Here is a 20637-nt window from a genome sequence, read left to right as displayed (position 1 = left end):
TGTGGAGCCTTGCAACAAGAATTTCCCTCTGTGAATAATGCAGTATTTATATTCTATTCTATTCTATTCTATTCTATTCTATTCTATTCTATTCTATGAAGAAGGAAACAAATTGTATATGATCCAAACCTCTTCGCCAGTGATGCATTATGGTAGTATGTGGGCATGTATGGGTTCCAGTTGAACTGGTGATATTATTGCTATTGAGCAGAAATTCTGAATTGTTTTAGGCAATATCATGTGCTTATATTCAGCAAAATACTTTGACCTTTATCCAATTCCTTTCCTCAAGACAAAACTGATCGCAAAAATGTCCCAAGAACAGGTGGGAACTGGAGGTGTGCCTGGTAAAGCAACACTAGGTTCCAAACCCCATCATCTACCACTTGCCTAATGACTTTTCTTGAAAACACAAACAAAAAAAAAATTGCGAAATATGTAGTGTATTAGTTGTATCCAACCCAAATACTCTTTGGAACACTTGGACAATGAAAAACAATCCCACTCTGATATGTTTCTTATGAGACAGAATACAACAATGTAAGGCAAAAGAACAATATGAACATCAACTATAATATTTTCAAACAATCAAATCTGTTTGAAAGTGTTAAATTGAGCAGAATCTTAAATGTTTCCGCCATGTTTGACATACAAGTACTTCTAAATGGGATACGTTTTTATTGGATTTTTATAAGTGTTTTTTACGTCCTCTTTTCTTCTGTGAAAAAAATATGCACTAGTTATGAAAAGGCCCATAAATATCACACACTTTGTATCAAGATAAGTGTGTATCAGCACGACAACATGCATCTCATCAGTCTTTAAGTTACAAGTGATTGTTTAGAAGACATTCCTGATCAAAGGCTGAAAATTAAATGACTCCACATGACAAACTACATCAATTTCACCCTTTATGGTGAATGTACCCGGGTTTGATGGACTGATTATAGTATGCCTGTTTTAGTGATTTATAGAAAGACACCATTAAGCCATTTGCGTTGAGACATCCATGAGCCTACATGCACACGGACACACGTGCAAATAATTAAAACCAGACATTTCCTTGACATGTTCTCTTTCATCGGTGAGTCTGCTCCACCACACATCGTCTCAATTAGATGCTGCGCTTCCAAACTCCGCTTTGATCAAAGCAGGTTTAAAGAAACAGCATGTCTCCACATACCAACATTAGGGGGGTGTGTACGTGTGCACGTGTAAAGTGACTTTTGTTTCTAATAAACGCACGGAGCGCAATGCCTAACCGCAGGCCAAAACACTCAACTTCCTCACACGTCCCCCATTATGAAACGGATCCCACACTGTGGTCCTCTATCACTGCAGTGACGCATTCCTGGAGTGACGGTGTGCAGAACATTATCCCCATATCACTGACTATTTTGACAAATGGGGGGGGGAAAACTGAATAATGCAATCTATTAAAATGGATAATTGTGCGAGTTAAGGATAAGATCCTGAGCTGTGATATATGAAAGGAAAAGATCAGAGACTTGAGAAGCAGCTGGTTTACATCATCTGGGCAGAGCTACAGCTTGGCCACGAGCCTGCTGAGGGGGCCAGAGATAGTGCGTGACACCGGAGAGGGCGGTGGCACTTTCAGTCCATTTGTCACACCAGCCCCGCCATGACAAGAGAAGCTCCTCTCCATTTCCAACACCTTTGCCTCTTCTCAAAGCTTTCATTCGCCCTCACTCTCATCGTTTCTCAGTTTCCTTTGTGATTCCATCATCAGCACCCGTTGCCATTCTCTCTCCTCGTGTGAAGAATGCCGTCCTCTCTTCCAGTCACTGTGCTTCTTCTCTGTATTCGCCCTCGTGACTCCCGACCTCGATCCCCTAAACTGTTTCACACTTTCCATTCTCAAAGTTTGCCTCCTCATGATCGCTCACTGTCCTACCCATTCTTTTTGCTTGACTCTGCTCCTTGATCTGATTTACCCAGCCTCTCCTCTCCCCATCACCCGTCTTCACAGCACAATTCCCTTCCCCTTGCAGAATCACCCTTGATATCTATGCGACTGCCATCAGCCACAGAAGAGATGAAAATCGATTCTCCTTCCAGCAACTGCTTCTCTCTGGTTAAGGAGAAAACGGAGGCAGTTAGCCGAGCTCTAAGTAAGACCGTCCATCCATCTCCCCTTCAGGTCTGACGACACCGCTGCTCTGAGCTCATCGTGGCACTGATTGAGACTTGAAGATCGATGAGGTAGAGGCCAGGCAACGAAGCAGCAGCGAAGGAATGACTACAGCACAGCAAATGATGCGCAAAACCCCCAAAATGTGTGTAAATTCGCTAAAAGAGCAGAATATAACCAGCCTAACCTCAAGGGGACTTGCTCAGCCAATTTACAAAAACAAATATAAACATAGTTTCTCACTAACCTCTGGCAGTATCTAACCATGTAGAGATTTTTGGGTTTAATTCAAAATTTCAGTCTCACATCTGCCCGTGCTGACACATATCTTAAAAATATGTTCAGATCCTAATAAAAAGAAGTGAGATACGATTTGTTATCTGAAACTAGTTTGTAATAAAACATTAATATTTTATAGTGGTAGGATTATTACCTATCGATGTCATTTAATGACTATAAAATAATTGAATAAAATGACTAGAAATGAACTCAAATCTCTGTAACTCAATGTAACAAGATGTTGTGAGATTGTCCGTGCTTGAAAGAGGATAAAAAACAAATTTGCTTGCTAAGTTCTACTGTTTTGATATTTAGTCCCATATTTTTCTTATAGGATTTAATAAAACTATGCTGGGTTTTTAAGACGAGATAAGAAAAAAATAAACATCAATTTACAGAGAGACTTTCTCTCCATTTTTTTATCTCATTAATAAGTGCAGCTCATTGTTTTAATGTTGAAAATGCTATAAAGTTACGTGTAACTCTAATGCTATTAATATTGGCAATGACATTAGAGAAACTGATTACTAATTGTGATTTCATAACTGTTGCGTTAAAACACGGTTTCAGTGAAGTCATTACTTGCTTTTTACAAATTTTGAATGACACAACCCCCCCCCCCCACAGACCACCCCCCCCCCCCAACAAAAGAAAACAGTAAGAAAATAAAAGTATTCACATAGTAAAACGTTCTTGTCATACTGCTTTCATCTGATGGGAAAAAACTCCGAAAAATTTGTGAAATTAAGTTGTGATTCTCAAGCACGGCCAACCGTCGCCATCTGGGCAGTGACGTCACGCAGAGGACGCTGGCCGGCAACCAGGCAAAACGCAGCGATAGACGCACTGCAAATCGAAGAAGGATAAATACATTCTGACATTTCAGACTGTTTAGCTGACTCTTTTTTTTTAATATAACTAGCCAAACAACTTCCTTGCTATTCAAGAAGTAACTGTAATAAGGCACTGATTTTCAATAACTGGCACAACACAAATAATCAATGAGAATTAGTCCGACCATTAATCGTGTCCCACGCCGGGCGCCACCTTCCCGTGGGCTCACCACCCGCAGGAAGGTTCTTAATGGGTGCAATGTGATCTGGGTGACGGTGCTCAGACTGACACCCCCGCGACCCGGAAACGGATAAGCGGGAGAAAATGGATGGATGGATGGATGGATTTCAACTGGATAGCTGAATTTACTGTGACTGCAGGTAGGGGAGGAAAAAGAAATTGACATGCAGCTACAGAAAGTTACTACTCTTCAAGGCAAGGAGGGGGCGACGAGAGAGTGAAAATGAGTTTTCTGAATTTCCCCAAAGAGAGATAGATAGGCCAGACCATATCTCACCTCTCATCTGCTGGGTCACGATACAGACAGGTGGAATGAGTCCAAGATAGAGATATGAAATATTCAGCAACAAAAAGCCTTCTGTCTGTTCCCCCAATCCAAACTCCCAGAGGAGTTTGTGTTCATGAAAGCATCGGTGTGTGTTTGTAAGTACACAGATGTACGGTCTCCTCAATACATAACGAAATGAAGGCAGGTGAAGAAAGACTCCAAGGAAAATGCCGATAGAGCCACATAGAGCAACAGTGAAGGCAATTTTCAAAGTCTTAACAGTGTTAGTGACAGTTTGTCATAACAAGTCCACTGAAGCTGCTCCTTTCTGTCTTCTTTGACTGAATATTGTGTTTGCAGATCGCTGAAGCAACCTTTGTCTCACAGAGAGACAAAGAGGAATGGACTCAGCATGAAGTGGGAACAAGAAACTTGGGAGGATAACATCAATATGAGAGACAATGAAAGTGTCATATGAAAATAAGAGATATGATGAAAAGATAGGCTGTGACACCAGGTTCATCACAATATCTGAGACAAAGTGCCGTCTAAGTGTTGGTGGCAGCCATCAGATGGATGCTGGCTCACGTTCCCGGCGTGCCCGCCCAGCAGCTTGTGTTCATCCAGCGACAACAGAGCTCTCTCACCTCTTGCCAACAGACCTCAGCTGGGGCATATTTCACCACAGGATCAAGACCAAACATGCCTCATAGCTCAGAAATTCCTCAAAGCCAAAGGCAAGGGAGCAGGAACAGTACATCTTTATGTGACACGGCTCCAATACCAACAGATCCCAGAGCGCTGCATGCTCTCATGTCTGTTCATCAGAGCTATTTATATTGAATAAAATCTCAAAATGTATACTATCATTTAGATCTCGATAAAGCTTACTGAGTGAAACTAAAGTGAATTTTGTGATCTGGACATCACTACACAGCTTGGGAAATGGGTTTATGGAGTTCTTTGTTTTTATTAAAGAAGCCAATTGTTATTCAGTGAAATCAAGGTCACAATTTACCTAATAGATGTAAATGGGGGCTGCAGAAAAACAATCTTTTGTTCGCTTCTGGACTGTGGGGTTCTCTGTGAGGGATGTGTATGTGCTCTTCATGAGTTGCGTGGCTTTTATTCTGGTACTAAGTTGGTAACTCTGAGCTGGGTTTGATTGTCTGTATGTTAACCCTACGATGGACAGGCAACATGTGCAGGGTGTCCCGTTAATGATAATCAGTTGGAATTAACTCTAACCCACCATGACCTTAAGATAAAAAAAAAAAACTCAAATTTAAATGTAAAAACTTTAAGATGTGTTTACATCAAGAAGGTATGGCCTGATTTAAAAGAACTCTGATGCGACCGCTCCGTTACTTGAGCTCGTTTATGGAAGTGTGCATGCTGCCGTCAGAGCCCCGGTGTGCCCCAGCGAAGCTGACTGAAATGTGGATCTGTCTAAGCTCTGATGAGGCTTGATTGAAGCCTAACGTAGCACAGACCAAAGACATCCAAACAAAACAAACACATGGATCCGATCTCCATCGGAGTTGGTGTATGAAACAGAGGAATTCCCTTCACTGCTTTCGACTTTTTTTTTTTTTTTTTTTTTTTTAATCCATTTTCCAATATCTTTTTTACCTCTCAGATACTAAAAAACACCCCATAAATACCATGATTGCCTTTGAGTCCAGCTCACAGTGTTGTTGTGTAAGTGTGAGCTCAGAGCCAACAAACCGTCCTCACGTTTCACAAACAGACCTGGACGTTATAAGTCCTGTGAACCACATATGAGACTTTGGCAGCCCCTCTGAGGTGCAAATGAAGAAATTGTACTTTTTTTGGATACAAAAATCATGATCGTGAGAGTTCTTTTCATGGTGCTGGAGGCTTGCAATACAAATTACTATCATCATATTATCAGTTAAAGCATACGCACGCACGCATGGACACCAAAAAACGTACATGAGCTTCACTGGTGAATTTGAATGTATGTAACATACAACTTTTTAATTATATTGAGCTAAATTGTGCAAAACATTTCTCCACACTATTCCAAGTTTGTTGGTCATCACTCATTTAACCCTCATTTGGATTCTGTGCTTATTGATTACATAAGCACACGCTACGAATGCTGTAGGATGTAGTTACAGCCAAAAGATCCAGTTTTCTCGAGTTTCTCGAGGTAATCTGACTTCCTCCCACAATTCAAAAACATGCTGGTTAGGTCAACCGATGACTCTAAATGGCTTGAAGGCGTGTGTGCGTGTGTGCGCGCATGCGTGTGTGTGTTTACATGTGTATACACACAAAGGACACCATATCCAATTCATAGGACATTTTTCTTCCTCAATCGAAGCTTCATTATTTTGATGCCACAACCACACATGATGATGAATTTGATTTTGTCTGAAGTAACACCAAGTACAAGGCATAAATTAGAATTGAGGCTATTAACTGAACTGCATTGTACCAAACCCTGAGAATAAGCAATATAATTGTTGGATTAAATCGACCTGATTAATGTCCTACTTGCAAGTTAGAGGAAAACATCAAAGCACAAAAAATTGGGAATGTAGGGAATGACCACAATTATTAATGTGGCTTTACTTTTACTGATTAACAAAAGTAATTAATTAGCGAAGTTCTTCATTAAGGCTACTGGTTGTACTCCTCTCAGATTGGAATATGTGGTGATCCAGATTGTGTCACTGCTCCGGAACCTTTGTGATTACAACTTTACAATGAATGTCGTCACTATGCTCGGACCACGAGACTTTTCACCAGACCGCCACACATAACATACTGAACACAAACCAAGACTGGAGCTTGAAAACAAAACCCTCTACTCTATTACCTAATTGGGCAATTGCAATTAAGCTCATTTCTCAAAGGCTAAAGTAGTGCAGAGACAGAGTAACGATCATGGAGCTTGTTAATTAAACACGTCTTTGCTGAGGTATAGTCCTTGGTGAGTATAAACAGACAGAATTAAATTCATTCCACATTTTTGAGCAGTTTATGATTATGTTTTTGTGCGAGCGCAAAAACACGCACGCACGCACGCACGCACGCACGCACGCACGCACGCACGCACGCACGCACGCACGCACGCACGCACGCACGCACGCACGCACGCACAGTCTCCAAAATACCTCCAACCTTGTTTTCTTTAGAAATTAAAAGCAGGACAGATACATATGTGATCTGTTTTAAAAATAACACAACCTGAGGTGGATTGCGGATATCTGTTATTGTGGGAGTAGAACTAAACAGATTGACTAAGCCCCCCCCCCCTCGTATTCGGTAGGAAGCCACACATGGCCTCAGCGAAGACAAATAACTCGCTCAACTTTGCTGTGCATAGAGTGAGCATCATCCATCAATTACTGAGCTCCCCCCCCGCCCCTGTGATTTGGTGGTCAGAGGACCTGAAGTGAAAGAGCAGCATCAAACAGAGCGCCCATCTGAAACAGGATTAGAGTTGTACGCGGGTTCTGATTATGCAATATCTATCTGTTCTTTTCTCAGGGAGCACGGCACATGAACTTGGGGAACTTTCAGAAGCAAAGGATTAATTTGCACGCACTGGAATTAGCGCTCAGATCAAAGCGAAGGGGTGTCATGGGAGTATCCAAAAACTTCTGTGTATCTGGAATAAAGATTTTGCTTTGCTGGTTACCAAATCTATTTTCATAATGATATGGAGAGAGGAAAAAGGGAGACATCAAGGGAAATTCAAGCTGGAGTTGAATATAATTAACCACTTGTTTATGGGATGAAACCTACCAGACCAAAGCACAGATAGCATTCAAGTAAGGACAGAGTAAACAGAGAAAGGAACAAACGTAGCTTAAACATACACAGAGATTGCCTTGCCTCCTCTGAGACGACGGCAGACTGTCTTAAGGTTGGATTTTGGTGGGTTACTCATGGGAAAATTAAGATACTACAGAAAAGTGAGAAGGATTGGGTCTTGTCTCTGTGTTTATTTATGGATTTCCTCTGTATAAACTGAAACTACCAGGATCTTCCTCGTTTATACTGTAGTATTGTTTACCCCGAAGACACACAAGTTATACAAGGATCTGGGCAAAGACGAGAGAAAGCTATTTGCTTTAATGCTTATTTTTAAATATGCACAAGAACGTACACACGTATGCAAACACACAGACACAGACACACAGACACAGACACAGACACACACACACACACACACACACACACACACACACACACACACACTGAACGGGACTTCTCTTACCGTCACAGTCACCCAAGTGGGCCACGTTTCCCTGTTCAACATCTTGCTCAAAAGGCAGTCTGCAGAGGAAAAGAGGCACAGTCATTAATCAGGAGACACAGAGGCACAGCAACTCGGCCACTGACATGCAGCACAGATTCACTCTGATAGAGGAACACTATCTCAGCGGTAAAACTATAGACAAGTCTCAATGGAACATATATCTCTACAAGCTCTTTCAGCTCTTAGAGTGAAGGAGTACTGTTTTTTTTTTTGTTTGTTTGTTTGGGTTTTTTTAAACTCAGGACTGAGGGCTGCATAACAATAGACAACGATACTCACTAGTATTTAAATAGAGCCATTTAAAATTTAAATATAGCCGTTTGCATCTGCCATCCTGTGATGATTCGCTGTACGTGTTGTCATATCATCTATCTTTGTTCCGCATTAGGAAGTTCTATAGTGAAAGAAGGGAAATAACTAATTAACAAAATGCAACCTAAAACTTGGGTTTTTCTTAAATGATTATTTAATTATCCCCAATATCTAAAGTTTTATATCACATATGCCTCATTCAAGAGTCTGTTTTGTGAACTACAGCTGTAACGCTCAAAGTATCAGAATTTTGTCTTACACTTATTCAATAAGAGTCTCAATTCAGCAGGACAGTACGTACATTTCAATTTTAAGGGTCCATTGTTCTGTGTGCATGCTGAATATGAATATGTACACACATATACCTTTCTATGTTCATGTATGTGTAAACATAGGAAGGCCGTTCCTCTTGATATGCAATCACCTACATCAGGGAGCACTCAGAATATCACCATGTGCCCTTCAAACATTTGTTCAGGACTAATTATGAAGTTGCCCCTGCAAAGCTCACAAGCCACTAAAACAAACTGGATGCAATGATATGAGCTGAGAAAATCAAAAACCAACATTGTGAATTAGGCTGGATTGACACATTTGTTTCCCCATCTCTCTCTAATGCTGCTTGAAGAAAAAACTCACTGACAAAATGTCACGAAGTTGCCATCTCTTTGTTTTATAATTAATTATTAATTTGCTTGTGTTATGCCAAACTCAATCAAAAAAAATGTAACCCCCCCTAATGAAAAAAAAAAGAAGTAAAATACGAATATGACCTCAACCTCGACTTAATTTCCAGCATTTTGGAAATCACGACATATCGGATTTCTACAACTCGTTTCCCATATGGACAACAGGGAGGCATGAAACACCCCGCAGACAATAACATATGATGAAGTGAGAAAGCGGAGAGGAAATGAGAACAGTTCACAGGCCAGGTGCTCACCAAGAAAAACACAACTGCTTTTAGTTATGGCTCGTGTCAGGGGGAAAACGGCAACAAGTTGCAAACGACAGATTGACTACGTCTGAGTAGGCGTGTGCAAGCGCAAATATGTATCTGCCTGCTGATTTCACTTGGTGTGGACAACATTTCATATAGTGTTCATGTGAATAGAAAATAGGAAAAAAAAAACTCAAACATTTTCAAAAAGTGGGGGGTTTATTGTTCTTTTTTCAATAGTTAATTCCGAGATAATTCCAGATAATAAAACTAAAACATCTGATGCGACGATCGAATAGACTGGAGCACAATATGATGATGGATTATAAATAATGAACACACGGTCCCATTGAGATGTCAGTGGATTTGATATCAGACAGCAGTGGACTTAGCAAATAAGAATTCCAGTCATGACTCACGAAAAAAAGTGGTCATTATGTGCCTTGAAAGCTTTTCACACTGGCCAAAGTGCTTTCTGCTCTAATGCTGAGTCTTCGATTGAACATATGGGATTCACATTCACTTTCTTGGTCAGACTTGGGTGAGAAGATTAACAACACACTCTTTACTCTGCTAAATATGAAGCAGCAACCATGAAAACTAGAAACTGGGAAAAAGGGGGAAAAAAAACCTTTCCCTGGCTCTTTTCTAAGTTACCTTTCAAACTCACTTTATAGCTGTATCCGCTTATCCTACACTTAACGACATCAAGTTGAGAGAAGAAATAAATGTAAAGCTGGAAATGCCAAACTATCCATTTAAAAAAAAAAAAAAGAAGACATCTCTAGGAAATGCTGCAAAAGCGTCATTGAATAATCTGTGAGTTGATGTGATTTGCTGACAATGAATTGGCATCATTAATCACTGAACCACTTCACCGACTGCATTCATAATAAAAAACTAAAGACTTTGAAAGCATTTTCCTTAACAGAACTTGAGTTGGCTTGATGAATTCCTTTTACATAATCAGATTATAATCTGTGTCTAACAGTCACTAAAAGATTTGTTCAATAGAGTCAGTTGACGAGTTACATAAAAAATTAAAAATGACTTTCTTGTGTAACTTGTGTGTTGCTTGTCTGTCTTCCTCACAATGCCTCGATAGTGAGCCAGTAGTTGTGATGCTGTGAGCTGTCAGCACCGCGTGGGTCAGTTTAACAATGGCGTCACTAATCAAGTTCAGCTGGAGTTGCATCGGTTTGTACCAAGTCAAATGGTGATGCAAACACATTCTGTTGCTCTGTTTTGAGTTAAGCAGTAATTGTTAACGTACGTTGCTTTCGACTGAAAACGCTTCAATGGATGCACTACTGCAAAAAGGCGATGCAATGTTTGGAAGTGATGCAGAACTTGGCACAACACCTGTTTATGAAAGAAACACGTCTTATAAACAAATTGCAGCTGAGATACACTGTCAACATGCAGACAGCAACAGACATGTCTTACAACGGTGAGGTAGTGTAAAACAATGACTGTCAAATGATCGTGCACAGGCATTATTTTGATTCGTTCGGGTTCATCAGTCATTTTTAGCATCTGACAGTTTCAAAAGGCACGCACTCCTGCCAAGGGGATAGGCTATTCATCAGCCATGCTGCTTTCGAAACAAAAAAAAATTAATGATTAAGAACAAAAAGAGTTGAGATAAACAACCAACATGTAAACAACAGCAGACAAGACTTATAAAGGGGGGGCTCATTGAGTGCCAACAAATACATCTGCGGGCCCCATAAAGAGAACAGAACAGATATTAAACTGTTTTGACATGCAACACAAGTAATGAGTCACAAGCTCACAGAAACATCTGTTTAACAATGTCATTAAATCACTAATGGTAATAATATTAGCAACACAAGCAAATGTTTAATAATTAATAATAGGTTTTTCAAAATGACTAACTGACTTTATCAGCACCTGAAAGACAATATTTGCAAACGGCTTCAAGTAGAGTTTTGTTGGTGTTGTGTTGAACGGTCTACATTGCTTAAACATTGAAACAAAGTTCAAACTATGCAAAACCACTCCAGAGAAGCTGAAGTGAGATCAAGAAATCAGTACACTTGATCATTTTGCAATTAGCTAAAGGCTCCAGCAGCAGTGGAACCAACGTTTGTTTTTTTAATGCCTGAAAAACACTGTGACAAATGAGTCCAAGCATGGTGTGAACATACAGTGGCTGTCATCTTAATATAGAATAATGCTTTGTGTTCAGTTGGCTGCATCTCCCACACCGTGGGTCATTTATGTTGTATACCGTAGCTTTGCCTGTGGGTCTAGGTGCTTGCTGCATATATATGTTTTACAGTGTTTCCTTTGTTTTTTTTTGCACTCTCCCAGGTGCAGTGGCTCATTATTCAAACGTTTCATAGTAAGAACAGAGACTGATAAGGACCATATGTGCATGCATGCTGAATGCTGTGGACAGTATCAATGAGACTACGGAGAGTACAGGTGACAAGATTGTAAATTAGTTCAATTCAAGAAGTGTATATTAATGTATAGAACACCATAAAGCTGGCCAATTATGTATGAATAGTTACCAGGAAAAGTGAACAATTAAAAGAGTGGGTTAAAGGTAAGGGAGACCGTTACAATAACAAATATGGATAAATGACTTAAATGTTTATCTACCGTTACTCTAAATGGTACAAATGAACACATTAAGAGCCTCAAATATAAAATATTTGGTAGTAAAATCATGAATTTATTTAAAAGACAGTGGGTGTTCATCGTACTAGTGTGTGTCTTTCAGTCTTGGTCGGTCCGTCTTAAGCAAAGGAGCAAAAGTCAGTAATTTAGTAGCTCTAAAGAGTTGTTTATAACATAATAAGATACAATTGCTTCATTTTCACTGGCAAAATCTAATCAAACAATCACAACCACACGACATACGCACAGCTATAAAACCAGACATAAAACTGGCTTTTATCGCAGTAAAATAACAACATTAACAACTTTCATTAAAACTAGAAACGTCCCCTTGCTAAGATAATGTCAAAACTCCAATCTCACAATACATAACACCAAATCCTGCACGCTCTTTTGGTGACAGTTTGCACAGAGAGGTCGCATGATTCCGCAAAGAGGAAATCCACCATAACTCAATGGAGCATCGATTGCTGAGTTGACCGCCCTTGGCAAATCAAATCAAGACCAACACAGAGGCCTTTAATAGTATAAGCAGGGAGCCTGAGGTGGTCCTTAAAGTCTGTGTTGTCTTTTCGGCTGGCATTACACCTGTGTTTGAAGGTGTGATTCAATCAGCAGCTTGACTAAGGAGATATTTGATTTAACTGGAGGGAACAAGCCACGACTGGAGGTGAACCGTGGAGGCAAGCCACCGTGTTTCAGTAGCGCTCTCTCACTCACGCACGCCACCACACAAACACCATCCACTGAGGCATCCACTCATGTGCACAGCCAGACATTTAACAGTCTAGTATATTTTCAGCACAGATAGCGCCATAAGAGGCAACACAAAAACTCACTCAGTCACACACCTACACAATGTTTTATGACCACCATTTGGTAACAAGTAAAGTGGAAGAACACAGTGTTGTTGAGGTTCAGACATCTTGAATCGATAAGAGCAGACTGTGTGTGTGACAGCTACTTCGAGGGCACAGATGTTACTAAGAGGCTCAAATAGTTGCAGACAGAACCAAGGACTTCCAGACCAGATAAATAATATATGGGCTGTCTCTACGGGTGGTCTGGAAACGTCGGCTGTCAGAAAAAGTAACCTTGAGAAGAATGAAAGAGGAAAGAATAAATCAAATCAAAACAAAGGAGCATAAAAACATTGCCGAATCAAAGCAGGAGAACAGAGAAAAGCGATAAAACACCACCTGATACTTCAGATGGACATTAAAACTGATGAAAACAGACAACGAAGAAGACGGTGTGTCAGCGCTGTGACAGATCAGGAACTAAATACTACATGAAGTGGGGCAGCGTTTGATCTTGAGATGTAGATCTGAATGGAAAGGTGTCATACCTGGTCCCCGGCCTGAGGAAAGAGCAGGTGCTTCCTCTGGTCCAGCCACAGTAAGGATCCCTGGAGGCAATGCAGTTCCTACAAAGAGAGGAGAAAGGTCATTTGTTTGTATGAACAGTAAAACCTACTCACTTCTCACATTCGCTTTTTGGGGATTCAAATGTTGATTGAATGCGACAGCATGGTAAAGAGGCATACCACGAATCTGACAAATAACATAAATCTAACAATTTGTTTGCTTTTTTTGATTATTATTGTTCCAGTGTGTAAAACCAAGGCTCAGTCAGATCATAAAATACTAACTTTTCAAAACCAGCAATGCCACCGTTATTTCCTGATTTTAGTACAAAATAAAGACATCAAGAAAATTATCTTTTTTTTTTTTTTTACACAACCTGAAATTTTCTTTAGCGGGAAAGGAGCAACATAAAGTTTCCTGTTTTCTTCCTCCAGGTAAATGCAGGTAGAAGCACGTCACGTCTCACAATACAAGATGCTTGCAGCCTTCATACCACATTGATGGTACAACCTTGACGCTTTATTTTGCTACCAGTATTGTCACCAACTAGATAAGATTGATCATCTTGCTGTTACAATAATCTGTTTAGTTCATGTTGTGATTCACATTATGTTTTGGGTTTCGTATTTAGCTTATAGAAGATTTCATGTGTTCGAGACATTTCAAATTCATATGGGATTAGATATTGTTGTTCACAAGTCTCTTCTCTCCCTTCATCCTTAAGGTCTTGCCTTGCACTTCATGTCCCTCATCTGAATGTTCGCCTGGATTGTTTTCAAATGGGTCTTGTCAATCACTACCTCTTTGTACGTGTAAAGGTATCAGTCCATTTGTCTGTATTGGTCTGTTGGGTTTCTTTTGCGTCCTTGTCTTCAATCTCATTATCTGTTCAACTCTGTGTTTAGTACTAGTTGTGGTTGTGTATGGACCAACCACAACGTTGACTCAGCGGAGAATGGTTCAGTTGTGGACTTTCCGCTCACATTTTTAGGGATGATCTGAGAGACTCCTCTACTGGTGCCAGCAAGATGAGAAGGTTTTTGGGAAGCCTGCAGGCACATCCTTAGCTGGCCAGGAAACCAACAAACCTGCAAACCTCAAGCCTGCTAGAACCAAGCCTTATGGTCCCAAGCCCACTGGAACCAAGGCCACTAGCTCTAAGATTGCCAACTTGCTGCCTGTTAGTTCCATCACTGCTATTCACCAGCTTGCTCGCGCCATCTTGGCTCAGAAGAGGTGATTCTGTGGACAGGGAGTTCACCTCAGTATGTGCAAAGTTCTGGGTAATCAACAATGGACCACATCACCAGGAATGTCAATGCCACCAAGCCAGCCTCATGATCCAACAGAGTTGTCAGTTGTAATTTCCAAGGTAAATGGCACAGAGCCCGTGCTGCAGTACAACAGAATCACCAGGGCCAGCCCACACATCATCTCCGAGCAATCTGACACTGTCTCACACCATGATCCCAGGGAGAGAGGATACTGTAATTGGCCTCAACCACACCATTGATACTGCTCTTCAAGACCTTGAGGGGTCCAGGAGGTTCTGCTTCTGTCTGCTCCTCGGCTCTTCTCTGAGAGGGTCCTGGAGTGCCCTCCTCAGTCATTTTCACTCTCAATCTTTGAGAGGATTTTGGAGGACCCATCTCCATTACTGTATCTGCCTTTCTTCCCTTCTGGTTTCGGCCCATGTCTGATGGGGTTTGTGAGGGGTCCTGAAGAACCTGTCTCTGTTTGCATTTCTCCCCCCTTTGAGAGTTACTGGAGGGATCCAACTCAGTCAGATTTTCTGCTAGTCTTTGAGGAGGTCAAACAGGACCTGCCTACATCTGGCCCCATTTCCATCTCTGAGGATGCTCTGGAGGACCCGCCTCTTTTCATGCCGATCTCTGAGGGGTCCAGGACTATTCGCCTCCATCAGTTTCTCTGCCTTTTTCTGTGAGGTCGTGAAGAGCCTGCCTCTGTCTCCAGTTCCGTCCTTCTGAGGGAGTACTGAGGGCCCACATAAGTCAGCTTTTTTTGCCAATCTCTGAGAGGGTCCTGGAGGGCCCACGTCAACCAGCTTTTTTACCCATCTCTGAGGGGGTCCTGGAGAGCCCACCTCTGTCTGTTCCAGTGCCAGTCTCTGAGGGTTCCAGGGCAGCCCACCTCAATCAGTTTTTCTTCCCTTCTCTGAGGCTGTCCTCGTCGGCCCACCGTAATCAGCTTGTCTGCCCATCACTGAAGGAGTCTGGAAGGCCCACCTCAGTCATTTTCTCTGCCATTCTCTGAGGGTCCCGGAGGACCTGCCTCAAAATGCTCCAGCACTCACGCTTTTGGCCACACCTCCTGGTTTGCCCCTGGAGGGGTACTGCATTTGACACCATCGGCTTCCTGCTTGGCCATCGGAGGAGCTTTGCCTTTGAGACCATCCCCAGTCCCCGGAGAGGTTCTGCTTTATACACTGTTGGCCTCTCGTTTGACCCCCAAAGGGATTCAGCCTTCGAAACAATTAGCTTCCTGCTCAGCCCCCGGAGGGGCTTCGCCTTCAACGCCCTGGGCCTCCCGCTCAGTCCCAGAGAGGCTCTGCTTTCTGAGCTACAATTTTTGCTCACGTTGTCTCGGGGCTATGTCTGCTCGCCCAGCCACTGAGCCACCCACCGGAGGAGTCCCATCTGTTCTGCCTTTGAGACTGTTCGAACTGTTTGATTCAGACTTCGAAACAGAATTTGATCCATCCACTAGTCCCTCGTCCTTATGCCCAGCTTGATTTGGACTTATTGTTAGGCACATGTTGAGTCAGTGAAAGTAAGGGGCGATGTTAAGTCACTGTTTGTCATTTTCCCTTGTTAATAATTTCTTAACTTGTTTTTGCCCTCCCTTTCAAGTGACTCAACTGAGCCTTTGTTGTTTCCACCTTTTGTCTTGGCAACCAATACCGGCTGATGTGTATATGAAGGTCTCAGTCTGTCCATGTGTCTTTGTTTGTCCGTCTGTTTAGCGCTCTTGTCTCCAGTCTCATTACATGTTGGACTCTGTTTTTCTGCCCTAGTTCTGGTTATGCTTACTTTGTGATCTGACTATGCCTGCCCTTGTCAGCACTTTTTGTTGCACCTTCTGTTTCAGATACCAAAATAGAAACACCAATTTTAAAGCTTAATCCAGAACTCCATGTTCTACTTTAGTATGAGAAAAATGTTCCATCTTGTTTTTGAAACATATTTACCTTGATGTCTTCTTTATAAAAATAAAATCATGAAACCAGTAATACCTTGTAACTTAATTAATTTTCCCTTAGTTGAGAATCATTTTTAGAAAAAAAAATATACTTTCCTTTTTATGATTTTTTCATTTAAAAAAATATTTTTTTGTTACCAATTGTACAATACAAAATGTCAAATTATTGTCATATTACCTGCTCATACCTGCTTTGCAGCAAAATGATAACATATTTTAACAAACCACAATGACATTCAACTTTTTTCGCTTTGCTAGACAAATTATTCTCTGGCAAATTTGATGTCATTTTACACATAACACTAATAGAAAAATGTGTGCCACACTTAATAAAGAAGAACAAGAACATCGTGTTGGGCTTGTTCTTTAATAATATTGTGTAAGCTTCCCTTATGCGACACATAAGGTGTTTATCATGACCAAATTTATTGAGAAGGTCAAACTGTATGTTTTCTATGCTCGAAAGCAGAGTTATTTTTCTTCAATGTTGTGTCCAAAAACTAAAGCAAACCAAAAATGATTTAAGATTAAAAAAAATTTTTTATAAATCCACTTCACCTGTAAACTTGTGGAATGAAAATTCAAAGGACTCATAAACAAACTGACCTGAAGCTGCTGAGGCATGACTAAATGTTGAACCTGCTGGTGCCCAGAAAATTAACTCTCATTCTCACATCTAAACACAAAGAGGAACACACTACACACACATCAGAGGGCATGCGAGCGCTTTTCTAATATGCTCTGGATTACACGCTTGTATGACTCACCTGGTTCAGTGAACACGCTGCACGCCTCAGTGTACTAGTGTGCATACCAGTTTGTGTTATTCTGTCACCGCATCCTAACGGGCCACAGGCATCAAGGCTCAGTGAGTGTGCCAGTCAGGAAGAGTCTGACTTGTGTGGGTGTGAACAGGTGAAACACCATCACCATGAGTGAATGCCTCTTTGAGTGTACTCATATGGAGGAAGTTTAAAATGGAATTATGTAGAAGCACATTAATTTTTGATTATGCCTCATTATAGTGGATGCAATCAAATTATTCAATTGGCACCATATTTATTTTTGCATTCTCCCTTTTGTTCTACATTGTTTGCATATAGAATAGTATGTGGTGCGATGTGAGCCACCATTATGTGTGTCTTTTCAAATGCTCACAGATGGCACCAACATTGAAATTCCGGGGAAATAATACAACATTATGGTTATTGACAATGTATTACACGAATAGCTTTTATTAGATGTCCTGGCAATTTACAGGCGCATTTTAATGACATATGAGTAATTTTTCTATTATGCAGTAGCGGTTAACAGATTATCATTCTACTCAAGGATGAGGACAGGTGTTATTAAGTTGTAGTACTGTGTTATTATCACAGGTCTGCTGCAGCTGCAGCTGGCAGAGCTTCACCACGTTTTGCTCATAAGTGCTTGTGAAGGCCAGATGGTTCCTAAATGGCCACCTAAGTTTTCATGCTACTCAGCTGCCCTTTTATGGTCCTCTGTGTTTTGGATTTGGTGCGGACTTACTTCATGCATCGGGAGTAGAGCTGACATCGTGCCACAGGTATCCTGACCACACAGGAGGGGAAGGCGAGGAGGAGCGTGTGGCTCAACCGGTCAAGAGTCAGAGACAGCAGCTGCCTGGCCTGCGGAGAGTCCTGAGCACACCTGTACCACACACACACACACACACACACACACACACACACACACACACACACACACACACACACACACACACACACACACACACACACACACACACACACACACACACACACACACACACACACACACACACACACACACACACACACACACACACACACACACACACACACACACACACACACACACACACAAATAATCAAGCAAGCACACATAAAACAAAACAACAACAAAAAAAAAATCATTAAGCAATTTCAATTACTGGGCTGAGAGTGCATATTAAACCTCTGACCTCACTCTGAGCGTTACAGCGGGCGAGAAAGCATTCCTCATGTTGCCACGCAAAACACAAGCAAACGTAAACAGTCCTATAAATAAAAGCCGTGGTAAAAATAAAAACAACGAGAGGTCATCCCCGTTGCTGGATGGACCTAAATATGCAGTGTGCTGATTGCAGAGGTTTGTAGGGTCACATGGCCAAAAACATCAACCGGGGGCTGAATCGCTTCTAATTGGCACTTAGAGCTACGATAGCTGGCACCAACCTCCCTCCATGAAACAGATTTATACCTTTTTATGCATATGTGCACTCATGCATCAGTTGTATCTTGATAGTTTATGGTAATAACATTGCACCGGCCCCACAGCCATTAAGAATAATTTATCATTCTGCTAAGGCTAAGCTGTGAATCATTCTTCAGAGCCAATACCACCAAAGGAAGTTAAGGCAAGAGTGAGGAATTGGTTAGAGTAAAAAGAAACCAAAAAAACTAAAAGAAGGAAAGGCAAAGAAGCAAAAAGAGGCAGGTAATGAGAAAACTGATGCCACAAAACCAAGATCAAGTAAGGGAGAAAATAGCGAAACAAATACAAGCTCATTTACATTTTTTGGGGCAATTCCCAGGTTCGCTATGGCAATCAGCCCATCACAGACCACTGATTTCTATCTGTGCTTACTTCTGAAAAGATAATTGTGCTTGTAGCCTTGTTCTCGTGTCACCTGAGGCTTGTTACAGGGCACAAGGCATTTCTTGTCTCAATGTAAGGATAAAAAAAAAAAAAATTACTTTAAGGATATAAAGTAAAACAGTACAAGTCAAGGTGATTTTAAGGAGGAAAGATGTTTCTAGTTGGTTCAAGATTCAATACTTGTAAATGTCACTCATAACAGCGTTTAAAAATTTGCATTTTCTTTTCTTTTTTTTCTTTGCATCTAAGTAGCCTCAGTAAAACATGAGTGAAAATCACCAGCCAAAGCTTCTCTCCCCGCTGCCCGCCCTGCAGCCACCCATCATGTTGGACCCTGATTCTCAAAGAGTACAGAGCAACAACGAAGGCTGAAAAAGCACTGTTGTACCCGGTGTTCATTATGTAACGATGGCCATCGGTAAAACCTGAAAGCTGCTCGCCTCGTGTAAAATGGCTATTGGGAAAGGACAAAGGACACAGTCTATTCAAATCTTTCATCAAGATCCAGATATCACAGGTGACGCAGTGTCAGGCTGAAGATAAGTGGTCAATTTCACTGACAATGAGTAACTTTGCTCAAGATTAAGGATGCTGTGATTTTATCACCATTTCATTCGTTTCTATTTTTCTTATTTTCAAAAGCTCTTCTGCACTATGTCTCAGGCTCATTAAAAGATCTTCAGATTTCTTGATAATAAATATTTATCTCCAATCTTGGTGCTTTTCTTTTGCCCTGATTTCCTGCTCTCAGCATGGGGTTGCATTGCCTCAGATCCTGCACAATTATGTGTGTCGCATGCATACTCGGCGGAGCGTTCTTTCTGCATAATTCAGAACACGTCATGTTTCCAGGATATATCATGCCTCTTTTTTGACTCAGCTCATAACACCAACAGCTCATCTCACGATGCCTCCATCGAACCCAGATGTCACTTAACCCCCTTGTGGCCTTCTTTGATGGAATTTTTGGCATCTGTGAGTGATTTCACATCAACAGACTTCCAAACAATACACATTTGTGCCTCAAATAAATATAAAAGAATGCCTTATTCACTTTGGACCAACAGTTAGAATAGAACATTGAAACCTCCTCTCATGTGTGTACATTAAATATGAACTAACATCCTGCAGGTAGGTAGGTTTACTGTAAAGAGTGTAAACAAAAGATAACTGCTTGCTTTACAAAGGGGGAAAAAAAAAAAAAACTCAGCTGAAGCTTATTAATTAAAATGTCACATACCCGCCTCATAATCAGTGACAGCCAGGAATTGATTTGGGAGAAAACAAAGCTGGCACAATCTCATCATAAAACAATACTGTGTCATTTTTACACTTAGAAAATGTACAAAAATAAAACATCCTTTATTTATCGGCTTCAGATAAGTAGGAGTGGAAAGTAGGTGTCTTTTTGTCTTTTTTTTCTTCCTTTCGACAGAGATT

General features: G+C 41.1%; 1 protein-coding gene across 1 annotated transcript in view; it reads right to left on the bottom strand.

Annotated features, from left to right (window-relative positions):
* sema6bb (sema domain, transmembrane domain (TM), and cytoplasmic domain, (semaphorin) 6Bb) overlaps positions 1-20637 on the bottom strand; it is a 135420-nt gene that overhangs the window by 18411 nt on the left and 96372 nt on the right. Inside the window, exons 14-16 of the mRNA XM_080473026.1 lie at positions 18088-18228; positions 13320-13397; positions 8029-8087 (exon numbers count right to left, since the gene is read on the bottom strand). Of these exons, the coding sequence (XP_080329152.1) occupies positions 8029-8087; positions 13320-13397; positions 18088-18228 (278 nt within the window). The remainder of the gene's footprint in view (positions 1-8028; positions 8088-13319; positions 13398-18087; positions 18229-20637) is intronic.

This window comes from Lipophrys pholis (assembly GCF_963383615.2).
Source record: "Lipophrys pholis genome assembly, chromosome: 10".
Taxonomy (NCBI): domain Eukaryota; kingdom Metazoa; phylum Chordata; class Actinopteri; order Blenniiformes; family Blenniidae; genus Lipophrys; species Lipophrys pholis.
This window is presented reverse-complemented; position numbering and strand designations above follow the sequence as displayed.